The 20,434-nt window shown below is 46.9% G+C and overlaps 1 protein-coding gene across 2 annotated transcripts in view; it reads right to left on the bottom strand.

Annotated features, from left to right (window-relative positions):
• Nucleotides 1–20,434, bottom strand: part of Btbd16 (BTB (POZ) domain containing 16) — a 51,833-nt gene that overhangs the window by 5,361 nt on the left and 26,038 nt on the right. For both annotated transcript variants that reach the window (NM_001081038.2, NM_001374628.1), the window contains exons 10-13: nucleotides 14,601–14,720; nucleotides 4,734–4,825; nucleotides 1,441–1,523; nucleotides 26–103 (exon numbers count right to left, since the gene is read on the bottom strand). In NM_001081038.2, the coding sequence (NP_001074507.2) occupies nucleotides 26–103; nucleotides 1,441–1,523; nucleotides 4,734–4,825; nucleotides 14,601–14,720 (373 nt within the window). The remainder of the gene's footprint in view (nucleotides 1–25; nucleotides 104–1,440; nucleotides 1,524–4,733; nucleotides 4,826–14,600; nucleotides 14,721–20,434) is intronic.

Here is a 20,434-nt window from a genome sequence, read left to right as displayed (position 1 = left end):
CTTGGTTGGGTCAAGTTCTTAGTACCTGCCTAAAGAGCAGCCCGAACCTCATGGCCTGTGTGGAAAGATCTTTCAGGTGGACCATGTTGCCCCCGCTCTCCAGCTGGAAAGGAAATGCACAGAGCTTACCTGAGGTGTAGACAGGAGCACCCTCATCACTTCCCATTCACTCCTGGATCCCCAGCCCCCCATGGTTCTGTCTTCAGACATTTACTGCAAACCTACTATATCCAAGTACTGTTTATATTCCCAGTGTTTCCAGAGGATGCAGAGAAGAGAGGGGAAACATGGCTAGGCAATGTGACCAGGGGAATAAAGTACGTATGTCAATAGCCTCTTCACGGGAATGATCATGGTCACAAATTCAACGAGCTGGACCCCTGCACGACATTCCACGGAGAAGACTGGAGAGTGGAGTGTGGATCTCAGGGGCATGAGCTGCAGCCAGGGGTGAAAAGAAGGGTCAGGCAGGGTCAGTGGGTGGGAAGATGGAGCTGGGAGCTTTCTCACTGTAAATCTCTTTGGCTGCTTTTGGAGTGATGTTCTGAGTTATGTCCTAGAGAAGCAAGGGCCTTCCGTGGAGTCACCCTCACATGTGCAGGCAGCAGGGTGCTCGGAGGGCTGGTTCCAGCATCACAATGAGGACTTGTGAAGCTGGCTGAATTTTAACTCGTGACTCATGCGTGCTCAGAACTCCCAACACTGCCCTGCTTTATCTCTGAAAACGTGACATTGGAAATGTACAAGAAGCAGGGCAGTTTGTACGGACAATCCACAAAGCAGGCACGTGGGAAATACTCATGTTTGCCAGTCATAAAGGAGATGCATACTGAAAGACGAAGTGCCTTTGTTTCCTCCTCGATGAACAAAAGCGATTTGAAATCTAAATGCTCTATGCTGCCAAGTGTGTGTACAGTGGGATGAGTGCATTTCTCGCTGGGGGCGGAGTCATTTGGTCCCAGCATTTATTAGTATGTACCAGGAGCAAAACAGTACATATGTTATAATGCATTTCTATTGTGGAGAATCTCCTATAAGCAAAGAGTTAAAGGGCAGAAAATAAGCTATTCTATGAAAATGTGGCCCCTATTGAAAGGCAGCAGAGACAGAGAAGTGTTGACTGTAGCTATTGTCTTAGGGTGATAGCCTTAAGGGATTTCTTTTCTATACAGTTTCAACAGTTTCAATAATAAGCACTTTATATTTGTGTCGAGTAGGGCCTGGGTTTGGAGGAACATATGACTGGAGAAATCTAGACTGGCTAAGTTTCCAGCTCAGAGGACATGTGGGAGCGCACTCCTTCCCTTCCCCTGGAAGAGGCTCCAGATAAGCCCTGACCTCAGAGGCCCAGAGATCTCAAATGAGGAACGTATCTCCAGAAAAAGCAAAGCTGAGGACACAACACATTTTGCTAATTGTCCCCTTGAGAAGCCGACTCACTGCGTGGTAATGGTTGGCTGTAACCCGGACCAGCCAGGACTCAGGGAAGAAATTAATGTGCTTCAACACCTCCAGATCCTTGCCTGAGAGAAACACAAGAGGAAGTGGTTACAGGCTTATTCATAACAGAACCTCAAATGTCTGACTTACAGAAAGAAAAAGGGGAGACATCAGGCCAACAGCAAGGGCTAGATTCCTCTGAATGTTCGTTCATAAAATGGGAAGACCTAAGAATCACTATGGATATATATATATATATACATGTATGTATATATATATATATATATATATATATATATATATATATATATTTCCAAATTTATTCTTAAAGGAAAAACAACTTACAGGACCAAGGAGATAGCCCAGCCCCAGCGTGCAGTGTATTGCTAGGCAAGTGTGAGGAGTGGAGGTCTAAGTGAACAGAGACACCTGTAGTCCCAGGGTTGAGGAGGCAGAGCCAGGTGATCCCTGGAGCAAGCGGGCTAGCTAGACCAACCCAGCTGGCAAGCTCCAAGTTCCGTGAGAGACTCTGCCTCAATACAGAAGATGGAGAATCATGAGGAAGACACTTTATGTCAAATTCTACCCGAATACACAAATGCACATGCTTGTATGCTTACATATATGTGAATGTGGATATACATACACATGGATACACTAACACACACACACACACAACTTACTGCAAAGACACTTCAAAAGGAGTAAGTGAATCAGTCCAAACTGGAGGGAAATTTCAATTTGATAAGAAATTCCTCATGCTATATCTTGTTTATTAAAGTTTAAGTTAGTTCAGTAAAGTTTAAGCTCAGCACTTGGGAGGCAGAGGCAGGAGGATATCTGTGAGTCTGAGACCAACCTACTCTACTCCTTTGAGCTCCAGGCCAGCCAAGACTATGTAGTGAGGCCTCACATTAAAACAAGCAAAAACCCCAAATACAGCACTTAGGTTATATTCTTTAAGAGAAGCGTGTCCTCAGGATCCCGCAGGGACAACTCTCTGCAAATGGTTCTCAGCAAATGACGTTAAAGCAGAAGGTCGAATCGATGGCCAGGCAGGGCCTCTCCCTTTGAACAATCCACCGCACACTGCCAAGGTTTTTGCATCCTCTTGACATTATTATCAACCTACATTAGCGAATAGACGAAAGGGAGCAGCTACGTGGGCTGTGCACTGGTCCTAGTCAAACCTGCTTCCGGCAGGGCTGGAGAGATGGCTCAGTGGTTAAGTGTTCCTACTGCCCTTGTAGGAATATCACCTACACCAGGCAGCTAGCTCAAAACCAGTGAACCCAACATCCTCTTCTGACTTCCATGGGCAGCTTTATCCCCCACCCCCATACAATTTAATGTGATAAATCTTTTTTTTTTTTTAAAGATTTATTTATTTATTTTATGTAAGTACACTGTAGCTGTCTTCAGACACTCCAGAAGAGGGCGTCAGATCTCGTTACGGATGGTTGTGAGCCACCATGTGGTTGCTGGGATTTGAACTCCAGACCTTTGGAAGAGCAGTCGGGTACTCTTACCCACTGAGCCATCTCACCAGCCCCGTGATAAATCTTTTTTTCTGACCAGGCATGGTGGCGCACAGCTATAATCCCAGCACTTGTGAGGTGGAGACAAAAGAATCAGAAATTTGAGGCCAGCCATAGCAAGTTCAAGGCCATTCCAGGTGACAAGAAACTCTGTCTTAGAAAACAAAACAAAACAAAACAAAATAAAACAAAACAAAACAAACAAACAGCAGCAGCAGCAGCAGCAGCAGCAAACCAGCCAGTGAGATGACTCAGTGAAAAAGGGTGATTGCTGCCAAGCTTGATGACCTGGGTTCAAGTCCTCAGGATCCATGGAGTTAAAGAGCGTCAACTCTTGTGAGTTGTCCGCTGAGCTGCTTCTGTTTTTATCTCTCCCAACACACGCTGCCAGAGTGCCTAAGATATTCATAAATTACAAAACACACCATCTCCCCCACCCCCCACCCAGTCCAAACATTTCAGTCTTCTGGCTGCAATCCTGCCTGCCAAGGGTTGGGACTTAAAATGTTGTTATCGATGTCACTAGAAGCATCTAGAAGCAGCTTGGCCAGAGCTCTCTGTCTCCATCAGCCTCTCCTAAGTTTTCAGCTATTACCACACCTGCAGGGCTGGGAATGGCTTTGAAATAGTTCTCAAAAATCCCTTCATGTGTATCTATCTCAGTGAGTGGCCTCCTGGGCTGCCCAGATCATGTGGTCAATAGTTTCCTCCTCTTTTCAAATCAGAAGGGAAGACATTCCCTTCCCCCAGAGTATGAAGTCCAGGCAACAGAACCTAGCTTAGGGAATAGACCTGGAGCTTCGGGATTCATTGAATATTATTGCCTTTCAAGCGTATTCAAATGAAGTAAACATGTCCCTGATGTATGCAACGAAGGAAACATGGAGTTAGTTTGTAGGAAACCCGGCCCCATGCTTGTCAAAAACAGAAACTGAAAACATTGCCCCCAAGCCTGTTGGACCACATCAGTTATAAAACCAACAAACAACGGAGAACTCTTCTGGTTTCATACTTTGCTTCCCAGTCACCTCAGGAGGGGACAGGAAATAAAGCTGAGGTTGGTATGCTTAGCCTGAGCATGATAGAAACCAAAGAGACCAAAGAGAGAGAAGCTCAGAGACGGGTGGGAAGGAGAGAGCCGGGCCGAGCTGTGCATTGCAAAATAGGCAGCAACATTTGAGCAGAAGTCACTAAAGATTTCTAAAGAACTGGGGTCTGGTTGGTGAATAAGCTGGATCCTCGAGGCAGAATCCGGGAAACCCATATTTCCTTCTCGAAAGAAGAACTCAACACACTTCAACTGCTGGGACAAAAGGTTCCAGCAGCTGAAATGCTTCAAGAGAGAGCCAATTTCTCTCCTGAACTGCCAAACAAGGGACCCAGAAGCTAATCCCGTGCTGCAGCAGGTGACTCAGTCAGATGGCAAGAAAACAGCCTTGGGGTATGAGTGTATTATACCACTTGGGTGGTAGAGTGCTTGCCTAGCATCCGTCACTTGCTTTTGGTCATGATGTTTATTACAACAGAAAGCAAACTATGTACCCAGCATGCTATCAGTGGACGTTCTGATTCTCTCCCATTTTACAGATGGGGTTACTGAGACCAAAGTCGCACTTCTTAGGCGTGACAATCTCAAGAGACATTCCTGTGGCAACATGAGCTGGGGCTTCTGGGGAATCTCTGAGGTAGCATCTGCTGGGGGTTCGTTCCAAGCAGCCTTCCCACGCGTGCAGTCACAAGAGCGGCGACACTTACCACTGGTGATGCCGTGCAGACGCAGGCAAAGGAAGAGTGGCATCCAGTTCTGTCCTGGATCCTGTTCTAGGAAGCAGCACTTCTTGGGAAAGCTTGGAAGATAAGAAAAGAAAGCCTTCAGAAAATGCCTCTCTGGAATGAGTGGGCTACTGAAAGCCGTGACTTAAGAGACCAGTGGTTTCCCCAGCAAGGCTAGAGGCAGGCTTGTGAAATCCAGGTCAGCTTAGATGATACAAAGCAATGCGTGGTTGTCTTCCCCTCTACCTCTGAGCTGTGCACACGGTTGGGGTCTAGAGCATACATAGTGAATGACTGATAGCAACATGTGCCATGCACAGAGGCCTTCAACCTACATTTTCTTCTTTGAGTTTCACAGATCTATGGGACAGACAAATTAAGTCCTGTCAGCTCCATTTTACAGAAATCTGAGCCTTGGCTAGGACTTGAACCCCTGACTTGAACATCTGACTCCTGTACAGATGTCTCCTTTGCAGCAAGAACCAAGCCTTTCAAAGCACTGCTGGTAGAATTGGGAAGAACCCAAGAGCCAAGTATGGGTCCCTGGTTTGACCACCAGCTTTGTGATGGCCTGTGGCAATGTTAAATGCTGATTAATGGCAACACAAACCGAAGGTCAGGGATGGGTAGAGAAGGTCAGATTCTCCAGGGAAAAATGCTCATGGAGACATACGCCTGCCACCCCTGACATACTCTTTTATCAGAGTCATTCTTCACGTGGTGGACAATGAGGGATACTTTTCCAAGACTTTGGAAATGCATTCAGCTGCTTGAGGAGGTTCCTGAAAGCATCCAAGGGCACATTTAGAATATTCTGTTCTTCTTTTTGCCTTATCTATATTTATATCTATCTATTAATCTATTCATCTATCTATTCATCTATCTATTTATCTATCTATTCATCTATCTGTCTATCTATCTATCTATCTATCATCTATCTATCTATCTATTGGTTGGTTTGGGTGCGAAGATCATGGTACACAAGTGGAGGTCAGAGGAGAACCTGTAGACCTTGCTTCTCTCCTATCCCGTGGGCGCTAGGCATCAAACTCACGTCATCAGGCTGTGGCAAGTGCCTTTACCTTCCGAGCCATCTTGCTGGCCCAGAGTCTTTTGCCATGAACCAAGAATTCAAACCATACTCTGCCCTGGCTGGACCGGATGTACCTTTGGCTCTGTGTCCTGCCTCTGTTGGGGAGCCTTCCAAGCCACCCGGACCTGTTACTCTTCAGGAAACCTGGGCCCCCTCTAACTCTCCAGCTCCCCTGAATGTCAATGGTTCCCATACATAAGCCTAGGGGTGCTACAGAGCTGTGGGGGGAGGCATGGACTCAATTCCAGGAGTAGTTACTAGATTCTACTGTGCAGCAGTCTCTGGAAGTGACACAAAGAGGCAGAAGTTGACAGAGCATTATATATGCTACCAGCACTGTGGGCTTGTTGCTCCCAGGGGTCATCCTCTGCCACCCATGGAAAAACAGTGCTTTAAGACCACCGGTGTCTTAGTGGGACAGGTGACACTGACTTTCGCCCTTTCCACATTCTTTTGTTTGTTTGTTTGTTTTTGTTTTTTTCGAGACAGGGTTTCCCTGTGTAGCCCTGGCTGTCTCAGAACTTACTCTGTAGACCAGGCTGGCCTTGAACTCAGAAATCCGCCTGCCTCTGCCTCCCAAGTGCTGGGATTCCACATTCTGATATGGATGACACCTAGAGTAACAGGTGAGGAGGTGTCAGGGCCGGTGACAAGTGTCAAGGAGGGCCAAACTGTCGTGGTCCTTCCCTGAGTGCTCTGGGAAATAAGCCAGTATTCATGACCAGGGCTGTCTTAGCCCAGGCTAGCCCAGCCCTGTGAGTCTAGGTTGCCTCAGAGTCTTGAGGCCCAGATGGAGCTACAGGTTGAACACAGTCAGGTGCAACCACAGCAGGGAAAGGCCAGGCCTAGAGGGAAGAGGCAAGGCTTCCTCCAGTGCAGAAGCCTCGAGGTTCCCATTTTGCTGCTTGGTTTGGAGTAAGACGCTGTTGGAAGACCCAGGGCCTGATCCTCCCTTTGGGAATCACTTGGGCCAGAAGGACTGCCAGCCAGCCAGTCCCCCTGTCTCAGAGAACTGGAAAAGTGCTTTAAGACAAGCAACTGAATTTCACAAGGAAAGTGGTGATAATACACACTGTGACGTCTAGTCTGAAAGGCCAGTCAGCTCATCAACCAACCAGTAAGGGGGCCTGGAGTCAGGCACACCAGGGTCCAGTCCTGGCCTGGTCACCCATCAGTCATGTGACTGAGCCTGTCTGAACTTAATTCTCCTCTGTAGAGACAAGAGCTAAGTGTCTCCTCAGGTGGATGGGAGAGGCTGAGGGGACATTGCTTGGGAAGTACCTGGCACACTTTTTGGAACCCAGCTAAGTCCTCTGTGCCTTAGGAATCCTCCCATTCCACAGGGGTCCAGGCTCAGGCACATTGAGAGCTTGGAGTTGCTCCTGGTGGCATTTGTCATCATCACTGTCCATCAAACCACCTAACATGGGCCACCCAGGCTTGGCCTCTGATTTTCTAAGTAAACTTTCAAGGGACCTGAGGGGTGTGTCCCACACCCTGGAACCAGTCAGCTTCTCATCTCCTACGGCCCAGTGATATCCTCTGTCTATGTCACCTCTCAAGTCTAGCGCAGGACCTTTCTGCCTGTCTGTTTTGTTTTGTTTTGTTTTGTTTTGTTTTTCGAGACAGGGTTTCTCTGTATAGCCCTGGCTGTCCTGGAACTCACTTTGTAGACCAGGCTGGCCTCGAACTCAGAAATCCACCTGCCTCTGCCTGTCTTGATAGTGAGAGCAGACATCCTTCTGATGTAATACAACAGGAGCGATGATAGGTCTGCGGGGACCTCCTGCCTGGCTGTGCTGGTGAATTTTGGGTCTGGGATGCTGGTCTATCTTCCCAGGCACTACGCTTCTCAGGGGCAAATTGTCTAAGGTTCTTCAACCCGTAGGGACTGACGCCTTGAGGGAAGACAGTCCCTGGAAACTGAAACACAAACTGGTTGCCTCTTGATCCTGCTTTCAAGGTATGCTTCCCCTGTCCTCGCCCCTCTCCCCGCCCCTGACCCCGCCCCTGACCCCGCCCCCTAGACCTCCTGAGACGTGATGGCGGCAAGCTTGCTCCGGGTAAATCCCCTTGTGAGGTTGCAGACTGTAATCTTAAAGCTCAGGGCAGCTACAGTTTTCTTACTTCTCCTTCCCATTATCTGCGGGAGTCGGTTTCCCTTCCGGATGAGTAAGCCTGAGACTCAGAGCTCTGTGGTCCACGCATTTCAAATCTGAGCGGCACGAGGTACCGACCCAAGCGTCCTGACATGTGCTATAAGGTGGAGGGATCTGAAGATGTTACACCTGGTTGGATTAGTTACATTTTGTTTGTTTGTTGCCATGACAAAACACCTGGCAGAAAGCATCTGAAAGGAGAGAAAGGTGGCTTTTGTTTTGAAAAAGTTTTTTTCTTCTCACAGCTTCAGAGGGGTTTCAGTCCCTCATAGAAGAGAAGGCATGGCGAAGGAACCACTCTTCATAACCAACCTCATAACTTGGCAGACCAGGAAGCCAGGAACACAGAATGGGACCACGGTCAGGCATGACTTTTGAAGGCCAGGTACTTACACCAGTCAGGACCCAGCTTTTAAAGGCTCTATAGCCTTCCGACAAGCACCATAGAAAACAAGCCTGGAGCCACAGACCTATATAACCTAGGCTTCTTAAGATTGAGGCAGGGGGATAGCAAACCATACGAGGACTAGAGAGTGAGTTCAAGGCCAAGCTGGAGAACTTTGTGAGACCGATTAAAAAAATACTAAAAGGATCCGGATAACTGCACAGTGTCCCCGTGTGTGCTAAGCATCTGTGTGACACTGGGCTCAGTACTCGCACGTCCCCCTGACTCACGCATGTGCACACACAGACCACAAACTGGGGACCGAGTATTTAAAACACGAATCTGTGGGGCCGTTTCAGATTCAAACCATAGCACCACAGACAGCGTGATCCAGGGCAGACACCAGGGCAAATAACCAGCTTTCTACCCCTTCAGGAACTAGGTCAGCCAAGTCTATAGAGAACTGAGGCGAGGAAGGACATGGCTTGGGCTGGTGGATCTCAAGCTTCAGTTTGTGAAGGCAAGAGCGTTCTGAAGATGGCTGCATAAATGCATGATATGAGCCTTCATAAAGCCACTCAGGTGTGGACAGAACAATGGCAAGTTGTATGTAGCGTACATTTGGCCACAGTGTTAAAAAAAAAAAAGATCTAAGGTTTAAAAATTATTTTGCTTCTTTGAGAAGTGTTTGAATCTATAAATTAAATGCTAGGGTGCAGTTTGGGGGGAAAAAACCCCAAACATTTGGGGGCAAGAGCTCACCATGAGGAGAGAATATGGTTTTTTGATCAAAATTCGGTATGGAAGACCTAGACATCTTATGGGATCAAAGAGGCAGAAAATGGCCTCTTGTTCCAAACCCCAACATGGGATAAACAGAGCAGCTCCACAGGGTCCAACTGTGTTGCTGCTGCTGCTGCTGCTGCTGCTGCTGCTGCTGCTGCTGCTGCTGCTGCTGCTGCTGCTCACGTCTGGGGCATGAGTGTGTCTGTCACCTCTATGCACTGTGGGTAGGTTTCTGGTCCAAAGCCTTTGTGGAGTGAATGGCAGATGTAATAAGATGTGGCGTCGTGTCAGTAGGTGAGATGCACATCAAGGGCCTGCACCTTACCTATGGTTTCTCTATGCCTCCCCCATCGGAGCTCTAGCAAGAATGGTATTTAGGTCTGTTCTGCTTGCCTCTTGTTCCCACAAGGCCTTGTGCAGGCCTTGGCACTTTGTCTTACAACGTGTTGGGTGGACTGAGCGGCATGACCTGGTTCCTGTCACCCTTCCATCTCTCCATCCACCCACGATGTGCGCAGTAGGATGCCAGGGGTGCAGGTCCTGCTACACGGTGGGTTTGGGTGAGTACCTCTGTGTCCATGTGCTCTGTCTGCTGTCGTCAGGTTCTCCTGTCAAGCCAAACCTATCAGCCATACAGCACAGACCAATCTGTAGCTTTCTAACAGTGAAGGCAGCTCTTGACAAATGCCCAAAAGGGGAAACAGGGCAAGAATCGGTCATTCAAATCCTGCCTGATGACAGGCCACAGCTGTCCTTTCAAAGTACCTCCTATGTCCAGGCTCCTCGTGAGCCCTCTTCCATTTCTCTAGGACATTGTAAGGCACCTTGCTGCTTCGGCATATTCTGAAAGCCAAGAAGGTACTTGGAGGAGTAAAGAGCTGGGAATGACTCAGACCCACAATACTGGAAGGGGAACCAAGAGGAAGGAAAACTGAGGCTCCAGAGAGCTATGCAGAAACTAAGGCAGATGCTCCAGTCAAAGCCAAAGGAGATATGGGCCAGGCAGGGAGCGTGGGAGCTGGATGCAGGAAAACCTTGCCCCAGAATATGCCACCCCCACCCCCCACCCCCCACCCCCAGCACAGGGTCCGAGGAACAGTTCTAAGACAGAACAGCTTTAATATTTCATGCTGGGTCTGTGCACAGCAGTATTCATATGTGAAAAGCCTCTTAAGTTCTCTGTGCTCTTCGACATATATATTCTACAGTTTACTTTATAAAAACACTCTAGGGCTGGAGAGATGTCTCAGTAGTTAAGGGCCCTGGGCTCTGTTCCCTAGGACATGGATTTGATTCTCAGCACCCACATGATAGCTCACAATGTCCTTTTTAAACTCCAGTCCTAGGGGATCTCATGCCCTCTTCTGTGGCCACTGCATATATGTAGTACACGTACATACATGCAGATAAAACACCGATATATAGGTAGGTAGATAGACAGAGATACAGACAGACAGACAGACTAGATAAATGTTTTGTTTTGTTTTTTAAGACAGGGTTTCTCTGTGTATCCTTAGCTGTTCTAGAACTCACTATGTAGACCAGGGTGGCCTTGAAGTCACAGAGATCCACCTGCCTCTGCCTCCTGCGTACTGAGATTAAAGGTATGTGCTATTACCACCCAGCAGTAAATAATATTTTAAGAGAACTTTGAAGTTTCCCGGTTTGGTCCTTCCTGAGTTAATGGGTCCTTCCTAGTTTTTTTTTTTTTTCTTTTTTTTTCTTTTTTTCTTTTTTTTTTTTTTATTATTAGGTATTTTCCTCGTTTACATTTTCAATGCTATCCCAAAGTTCCCCCATACCCACCCACTCCCCCTTTTTGGCCCTGGGGCATATAAAGTTTGCAAGTCCAATGGGCCTCTCTTTGCAGTGATGGCCGAGTAGGCCATCTTTTGATACATATGCAGCTAAAGACAAGAGCTCCCGGGTACTGGTTAGTTCATATTGTTGTTCCACCTATAGGGTTGCAGATCCCTTTAGCTCCTTGGGTAATTTCTCTAGCTCGGGTCCTTTCTAGTTAACCGGCTGTTTGGTTAGTTTTTGTCAACTTAATACAACCTAGATGCACCCTGAACTGTTGCATCCATAGACTGGCCTGTAGGACCATCTGTGGGGCGTTTTCTTGATTCACAGTTGATGTGGGAACACCCAGGATAGTGTGAGCAGTGGCACCTCTGGGTCTGTGGTCCTGGACAGTATAAGAAAGCAGGCAGGGCAGGCTAGGAAGTGGCCCTCTTCCATCGTCTCTGAGCGGCTTCCTTCTCTGATGGGCTATATATAGTCGGTAAGCTAAAACCAGCTTTTCCCTCTCCAAGACCTCTCCAAGGTCTTTCTGTCAGTGGTTTTTGTTTGTTTTCTTTTGTTTGTTTTTATATCACAGCAGCAGAGAAGCAATTCTCAGCTTGTAGCAGCTTTCCCAAACTCTTCAGTAAGTAGCACAGAACGGGAACTTTTCCTCCCCCAGTGGAGGAAAGCCCCGGCTTTGTTTACAGAGTCTTTCCTGTAAGGAGACATTAAGATGAATTTCTGGACGGCCTGTTTACTTTTCTAAAATAATCACCAGGAAGAAACCGCTGTAAGGTGCCAAGGTGTGTGGGTCTGTCTGTCTTGCGTGCTCATGTGCAGGTGAATGTATAAGCATGTGTGTTGCTGTGAGTGTGTGTGTGTGTGTGTGTGTGTGTGTGCGCGCGCGCGCATGCGTGTGTGTTTGTTCACATGTGTGCTTATGTGGGAGCACAGGCTCCCTTCCTGCACCGGTGTACTTCGAAATAAAAACACAATTGACGATGTTTCAAAGACACCTAGCTGAATCAGGAAACCGACCATCGGTGGACCAGACACATAGTGCATGTCTCAAGGAAGACCTTGGCGAGTGAATGAAACATTTTGTACAAGTCCATGAGAGAAAGAAAATGGAGCTCAGACATAAATACCTACATTTGCTTCCGGCCTTTCTTAGAATGAGGCCTGAACAGGCGAAGAGTGAGCTATGTGACCGCTGTGCATGGTTATTATTATTCTTAGGCTCCCTTAGGATGCCCTGCCAGTCAGACTCCCACAGCTCTGGCTCTGCGTCCTCCGTGGAAGGCTGCAACCCCTTGCTCTCTAGCATTTATGCAGCCTGTTCCATGGCTGCCACATTCTGACGGCCTCACCTTGGAGATTCCCAGGTCCTCAGTGTCCAACCCATCTCTTCTTAGCAAGGTGGCTTAAGATTGTCATTTAAATGATTTCATCAGTATGTGCACTGCCCCAGGAGAGGATGCTGTCGTCACTGTTTAGGCAGGACCAGTGAGGTGAAAGAAGACTCATGGGCCAAGCAGGCTCCACGAAACCCAGCTATGGTGGAGGGCTCCACACATCAACTCCCTGCTAGCACACTTTCCTTGCACGCCAACCACAGCTATGATGAGTCACATGATAACTCCCCGCCTATCTCCCTGTGCTAAGGCAGGAGCTGACCAGCAGCCAAACAGCAATTTTTCCTGGTGTGCATGACTCACTGGAGAGTGTCTCTGGGATATTAAAAGAGGGAGGGCGTGGAGCTAAAACGGTTGGGTTCAAAGCAAATTATGTAGAATCGAAGCACAGTGCACACAATTCTGCCGCCAGATAAAGCTTTCCCCAAAAAACGAGACAAGAAAAAAAAAATCAGGCTTTGTAGTTAACACTGAGCACAGATGTTCCGGGAACGGATGAAATGTCTCAAAACAATGCAGATGCAACTTGGCTGAAACAGGTCAGTTTGCCCATTGCTATGTGAAGATGTACTTATCTGCTAAGTCCTTATGTGCAGAGAACATGCCTCCTCAAGCTAAGGGGCCCGGATTTCTGCTCCTATGAGAACATGGACCAGAATTGAAAGCAAGGCTGCCCAGGGCTTCCCTACCAGGGCAGAGCCTTTACAGCCACTTGTGATAGTCTTTGGCTACAGGGTCACCACATTCGTCCACTTGGATGATATGGAGGTGATTTTACATTTAATATAGAAGTATTATGGTTTGCTCTTGATTATTCCCCCTACTAAGTACAGGTATTAAACTTGGTCACTAGGTATGGATAAGCCTTCAGTTTTGGGCTTAGTGGGAGGAAATGAGGTCTCTAATATGTGCTATAGGAAGGGATATTAGGACCCTAATCCTTTCTCTCCTTTTGTTTCCTGGTCACCACAAAATGAGCAGCTTTGCACCTGCCATGGTGTTCTGTATCTACACAGGCCCAAAGGTAGCAGAGCCAGTCAACCATGTATCGGAACCATTACAACTGAACCAGAATAGGCCTTTAGTGGGTAAAGGGCTCATCATGTAAGCTTGAGGGCCTGAGTTTGGATCTTTGGAACACAGGAGAAGCCAGGCACAGTAGTAGCATGTGTGTCTGTGACCCAGTGCTCCTGAGCTGAGACAGGAGGCAGAGACAGAAGAGTCTCCAGAAGCGTGAAGGCCAGCTAACAATGTTGCTCCTAGCAGCAAGCAAGAGACTGTGTCCCAAACAAGGAAGAAAGCACAGACCAACATCCAAGGCTGGCCTTTGTGTGTGCACTGTGGCTCGCATATCCCTGCACTCAGGCACAAATCTGCGCAGGCACATACACAGCACACCATGCACATACACATATCTGTCACACACACTATACACCCCACATACACTACTTATACATGCGCACACGCACAGAGAGACACAGAGAGAGATATTAAAACAAACAGGAGACCTTCAATATTGTGCAGTAATCAGGGGTAATGAATAGAAAGCATTCTCAAGAGAGCTCAGTAAGGCATACTTAAAGTATTATCAGTCTAATTACTATTTTTCTTTGAATGTTGAGGTACATTAATTTTAGATCATTTAAGTTTAGAGAGTATAAGAAACTGGACTCATGCTAAGAATCTCGCACATCCAAAAGCTTTCCATTTTTTCCAGAAAACCTAGAATTTTAAATGAAACATCTGGCCTGATGTTTTAAGGTCAGTGTAGCACAGCAATTTTCCTGAACAAAGGGTTATTACCTTCTGCATTGTGGCTATTACTGGGCACACCAGTTCCGGGAAGCATGCAGTCAGTTACCTTATAGAGAAACAATGGCGTGCTATCAACTCTTCTAAGTGGGTGTGAGTATTCTATAGTCACAGTCACCCTATGCTCTTCAGATGATGCTAACGAAAATTATATTGCTGACATTGTTTTCCTCTATTTTATTTTCCTATTTTAAGCAAAATAAATAGCTACAGGGATGGTTCAGTACATAAAGACACTTACCACCAAACCGGACAACCCAAATTTGAGCTCAGGGGATTCACAGTGTGGAAGGAGAGAACTGACTTCTCCGACCTCTGCGTGCATTTGGTGGCATGCACACCCATGCAATAAATAGTTAATTAATTAAAATAATTCAAATGTCCACTTTATCAATCAAAATTGAGGTTCGTTACCTGTTAAAAAATGCCAAAATGGTCTCGTGGATTGGGACCATCTGAACCTTGCAGTTCATCTGTAGGTAAACCCACATGAGTAAGGTTTTCAGGAGATGGAACTCACTGAAGGTGAACAACCTGGCCAGAACAACAGAGGGAGATGTGTTAGGACTAGGAGGAAAACACCATTTGTAAGAAGAAAAGGCAGAAGTGAGTCTGGGGATGAGACAAAGCCAGCCTGACTCTGCAAGTGACCTCAGACCATGAAACACTGGGTTCAGTCAGGGCGAATCGACTCAGCTCCGAGGGAGACCTCAGAACCGGAGGCTGGGTCCTTAGCCTCTCAGCCGCCCGCCAGGCCATTACAGAAGTGATGTGGTCCCTGAGTGAGCTCTCGAGATGCTCTGTGCTCCCGGGTCATTCTAGTTTTTCACTGTAACTCATGGCAGGAGCCTATGAAAGTGAGATAGATGTACCTTGCTCTGATAGCTGTTGAAGCTGGTCCTTGCCTCGTGTCTAACATTTCGATTAGTGTTCATTGCATTAATTTTTATTTTAATACCTTGTACACAAATACACTTATCTTAATAAGTTAGGTTTGTTTTTTTTCTTTCTTTCAGCCAGCCATTGTCCCTTCATGCTTGCTAAATCTTACAACCCAAGTGTCTCTTCACTGGACCTCGGCCTGGCTAGAGGCTGAAACGGATGACTTATGTCACACAGCTCTGGGCTCAGTCCCAGGCATGGGTGGGGAGCCTCTGGGGTGTGACTGGGATCACTCAGCTGCAAAAGGGCAAGCGTAGCCACTTCCCAGAAGGGCAGTGGTGGTGAGGACCGGAGGACAGGACTCATCCTGTGAGATTCCAACTGATGTTGCGACTGTTTCAATGCACCTTAAGCTCACACAAATTCATCATGGTTCTGGGGATCAGAAGTACAAGATGGAGTTCACTAGGCTCTGATCATGGCGTGAACAGGATCAGCTACTCTCTCTCCCGGGGCTCTAGGGAGAATGTTTCCCCTGCCTTTCATGGCACTCAGAAAGCGCTGTTATTCCTTGGCTTTTGGCCCTGTCTTCGGCCGAGCCAGCGATGCAGCATCTTCTGATCCCTTCTGTCTCTGATTCTTCTCCTGCATATGGCAAAGCCCTTTCCAGTGGTACTGGATATACCCCAGGGAACCTCACATGTTGAAGTCGGCTAGTTAGTAGCCTTCATTCCACTTACAACCCCAACTCCCCTTTGTCATGTACTCTGACATAGTCACGGGTTCTAGAGATTACGTGGGCATCTTTGGAACCACCACTGTGTTGACCACACACAGATGAAGTGCTTAGGAGAGTGCTCGGCTCATGACAATATGCTCATCAATGGCAGGTCTTACTCAAAGTGTCAGGGACGGCTCCTGGCTCCAGAGCCCAAGCTGTGGCCACTATGTCACCTGATATGGTGACACATGCCTTTAATGCCAGCACTGGGGAGACAGAGGCAGACAGATCTCTGTGACTTTGAGGCCAGCGTGCTCTACATAGTGAATTCCAGGGCAGACAGAGCAACATAGTGAGAACCTAGCTAAAAAAAAAAAAAAGAAAGAAAGAAAAGAATTTCACTATGACCAAAGCCACCTCAACCCTCTCTCTTCTCCAATAGCTTCTGCTGACGCAAAGGAACTGTTGCAATACTTCTTAAACCCACTGATCCTTCTGACCCTAGGCACAGCACCTGGTTAAAGTGTCATTCCCCACCCCAGGGGTCGTTGTAGGTGAAAACCAAGCTAAATCCTGTCTCCAGAGAGCAATGCAAGCATAACCCTCCCACCTCCCCCACTATTTCTGGACACAGTGTAATTCCTGCATTTCTTTTATTTGTTTCCAGGTTACCTACAGATGCCCTGTCTTGAGTCTGGCCAGACAGAACCAAGCTGGTCACTGTCTGGTCCACAAAGAGGCTGATGCCATGTCCCGATAGACCAATGGCTCTCAACCTTCCTAATGCTCTGACTCTTTAGCACAGCTCCTCATGTTGAGTTGACCCCAACTATGATTTTTTTTTTCTACTTCGTGACTGTAACTTTGCTGCTGTCATGTTTCCTGGTATTTGCTTGCAGCCACCTCAACAACGCGACCTAACTTATACTTGTTCTTTAGGAGAAAATCATTGTCTCCCATTAGACACTGTCCTCTTAGTTTATTTTCAAGGAAAATGCTGTGCATAAAACAATAAGCCTCCTTTCTGAACGCTCACCATGGAGAAAGCCACACCCACATGACCAGGCCATGAACAAGGCCATCCATTGCTGCGCTGTTTGTCATATCAAAAAACTAAATAAAATAGAAGGCCTTTAGAAGAGGGATGAAAAGAGATGGTTGTGGAACCCTGCCCAGTGCTTAGAACTAGAAAATCTGATTAAATACATCAGCATGGGCCTGGGACGGAGCGTGAGGGCTGAGCTCAGTGAGTAGGCTGTGCCGTCTTCCTACTGCCACAGGATGCTGATTTGCAAGACAAAATATGCATTATTTGTGGATGTGCAAGTATGCAGAGAGTTCTCACCCACATGGTGAGGCTGTCTCCGAGCTCCTACCAGCCAGTCCCAGGAATGGAATAGCACTGCGGAAGAGAGGCGAATGGCTTTGCTGCTAATGCTTTAGGTTTTGTTGTTCTTTTTTTTTTGTTTATTTGTTTATTCATATTTTATTTTGTCCTATTTTTTGAGAGCCTTCTCACTATGTAGTTCTGGCTGTCCTGGAGCTTATGTAGACAAGGCCAGCTTCAAAGGCACAGAGATCCGCCTGCCTCTGCTTCCTCAGTGCTGGGGTTAAAGGTGTGGGTGTCACCCGCTCCTGGCTTACTGTTTTCCAATGTTCACTGTCTCTTTGTCTCTGCCTCTTTCTCTCTGTTTCTCCCTCTCTATCTGTCTCTCTCCTTTTTCACGACAGGGTTTCTCTGTGTGACTCTGTCTGTCCTAGAATTCACTCTGTAGATCAGGCTGGCCTCAAACTCAGAGATCCACCTGCCTCTGCCTCACCAAGTACTGGAATAAAAGGTGTGCGCCACCACCACCTGGCAGGTTTTTTTTTTTTTTAAAGATTTATTTATTTATTATATGTAAGTACACTGTAGCTGTCTTCAGACACTCCAGAAGAGGGCGTCAGATCTTGTTACAGATGATTGTGAGCCACCATGTGGTTGCTGGGATTTGAACTTCAGACCTTCGGAAGAGCAGTCGGGTGCTCTTACCCACTGAGCCATCTCACCAGCCCAGGTTTTTTTTTTTTCCCCTTAATTTATGGCAAAGTGTTACTATTTGTTCATTTAGAGCAGTAAATGTATTGTATTCTGTATGCAACTTTTACAGTAAAATCATCCACAGAGGGCTGGAGAGATGGCTCAGCAGTTAAGAACACTGATTGCTTTTCCAGAGGTTCTGAGTTCAATTCCCAGCAACCACATGGTGGCTCATAACCATCTATAATGGGATCCGATGCCCTCTTCTGGTGTGTCTGAATACAGCAACAGTATTCTCATATACATAAAATAAATTTTAAAAAAAAGTTTAAAAAAAAATCACAAACCTAAGCTTAAAAAAAAAATCATCCAGAGAAATGGCTTGACAGATAAATGTCAGCAAAGCTGGTGGCCTGACTTTAATCCTGGGGACTCATGGTGGAAGAAGAGAACTGTTCCCCACAGGTTGGCCTATTTCATGCACGCGTGCATGCGAGCATGCACACACACACACAACTATAATACAGACTTTTAATGTGTTTAGTGCAAACCAATAAGATCAACATCCTTATTGATCTTGACCATCAGTAAGGAAACAAGTCTCATCGGTAACTAGACTCTGGTGTTGGCCATGGCTCAGAGGGCATTCTAACCTGGGTTCAGATCCAGCTCGTCTACTGTACGGGAGAGGGGAAGCACCACTTTGACCAATCATTTCCTGTGTCTCACAGGTGACAAGTGCAGGCAGCAGTACCAGCACACTGAGTTGCTGTGGGGATAAGCCCTCTGGATAACACACTCAGTGTTGTGTTTGACAAGTGATCAATAATTGGTAGGCATTGTTTTGTGTTTGACAGAGAAGGATCGGTTTCAGAAATTCCATGTGAGACAGCTCAGTATCACTGTCAGAGTGTGGGACAGGCGTGACAAGAATAACTGGCATGTCTTCTTTCTTCTTTAGTCTAAGTAGTGTTACATATGTACATGTATGTGGTGTGTGTGTGTATGTGTATGAGTGTGTATGTATGTGTGTGTATGAGTGTGAGTGTGTATGTATGTGTATATGTATGTATGTGTGTGAGTATGTATGTGTGTGTGAGTGTGTATGTATGTGTGCATGTGTATGTATGTATATGTGTATATGAGTGTGTATGTATGTGTGCATGTGTGTGTATGTGTGTATATGTGAGTGTGTTATGTGTGTATGTGTATATGTGTGTGAGTGTGTGTGCATTCCATGCTATATATAAGTACACGTGCATACATGTTCTGACCTGTATGTGGAACTCAGAGAAGAGCTTTGGGGACACAGCTTTCACTTTGCACTTTGCTGAGGCAACATCTCCCTTGTTTCTGCTGCACCAGGCTACCAGGCCTTATACGCCAGGCTAGTCAGTCCTCGAGCATTCTGGTCTCCATCGTCCATCTCATAGTAGAAATTCCTGAGTTACAGATCTTGGGTTCTGGGATGGATCGCTAGTCATCAGACTTGCACAGCAAGCGCTCTCTACCTGCTAAGCAATCTCACCAATGTTTTGTTTAGGGAATTTCTGAGATTCTGAGATTCTCTGAGTCACAGGCAGGAAGCAGGGGCTCTTGGGGACAGAGGGAGTGGGGCCCCTGTTGTAAGGCACACTTTTGTGTAGATGGGAACTGGATAGTTGTTGGGGCTTGGCTTCCCAGAATGCAGAACTTGGAGTGAGGTTTTCGTAAATTGGAGTTATGAGAACAAGGTCACCTAGTGGTGACCTCTACAAGGAAAATGAACTGAGAACCACATTCTAGGCAAACAAATTAAGCCCAGAGGCCCAGGAGGTCAGGAAAATATACCGTGTATATTTGCATATGGTTTTACTCTAGATTGTTTACAAAATGGAAAGTGAAACCCAAAGAAGATAACGAGGTGAAACTCTACTGACTTTCAGAGAGAGAATGCTGGGCAGCCCAGAGGCAGAGGGCTCTGCTGAGAAAAGACTATTGATCCTTGTGCCTTTCTCACAGGTTGGAGGTCAAGCGACAGTGGGTGGCTGGCAGGTCAACTGAGTGGAGCCCAGAAATGTTCCATCTCTGGTCCCAAGTTTGGCCACTTCCATGTTTGCTGCTCAGGGCTCACACAATCTCCCAGCCTGGTTCACTCTCTCTGGGAGGCCTTGCTTACTTGGTGAACTGGGGAAGGTGCCATGTTGGAGGCAAGATGTGGGTCCAGGAGCCAGCAGGGGCCCTGCCCAGATCCTCATCAGCTCTCTGATGTACTGTAGTGTCGGGTTTGGGGCAATGCGAGGGTGACCATGCAAGTCAGCACCTAGCAAAAATGCTAGGTTACTGAAGGAAGTGTTCCCTCTTGGTTAGATGTGAAAACGAGGTACCAACCTTTCTCAACAAATGCCCTGACAGGAGCTTCTCTAGCCTGGTTACATTTATACATTCCCTCTTTCTCTCTCTCTCTCTCTCTCTCTCTCTCTCTCTCTCTCTCTCTCTCCCTCCATGTACATACCTACGTGTTCATGTATACACACATGGTAGAAGCCAGAAGTTGACATTCAGTATCTTCCTCGATTACTCAATTACCTCATTTTCTGAGAGGATCTCTCACTGGCCTGGTGCTCACTGACTGAACTAAACTGA

This window comes from Mus musculus, chromosome 7 (assembly GCF_000001635.26).
Source record: "Mus musculus strain C57BL/6J chromosome 7, GRCm38.p6 C57BL/6J".
NCBI lineage: Eukaryota > Metazoa > Chordata > Mammalia > Rodentia > Muridae > Mus > Mus musculus.
The sequence above is the reverse complement of the archived record's forward strand: the minus strand, read 5'-3'. Positions and strand labels throughout refer to the sequence as shown.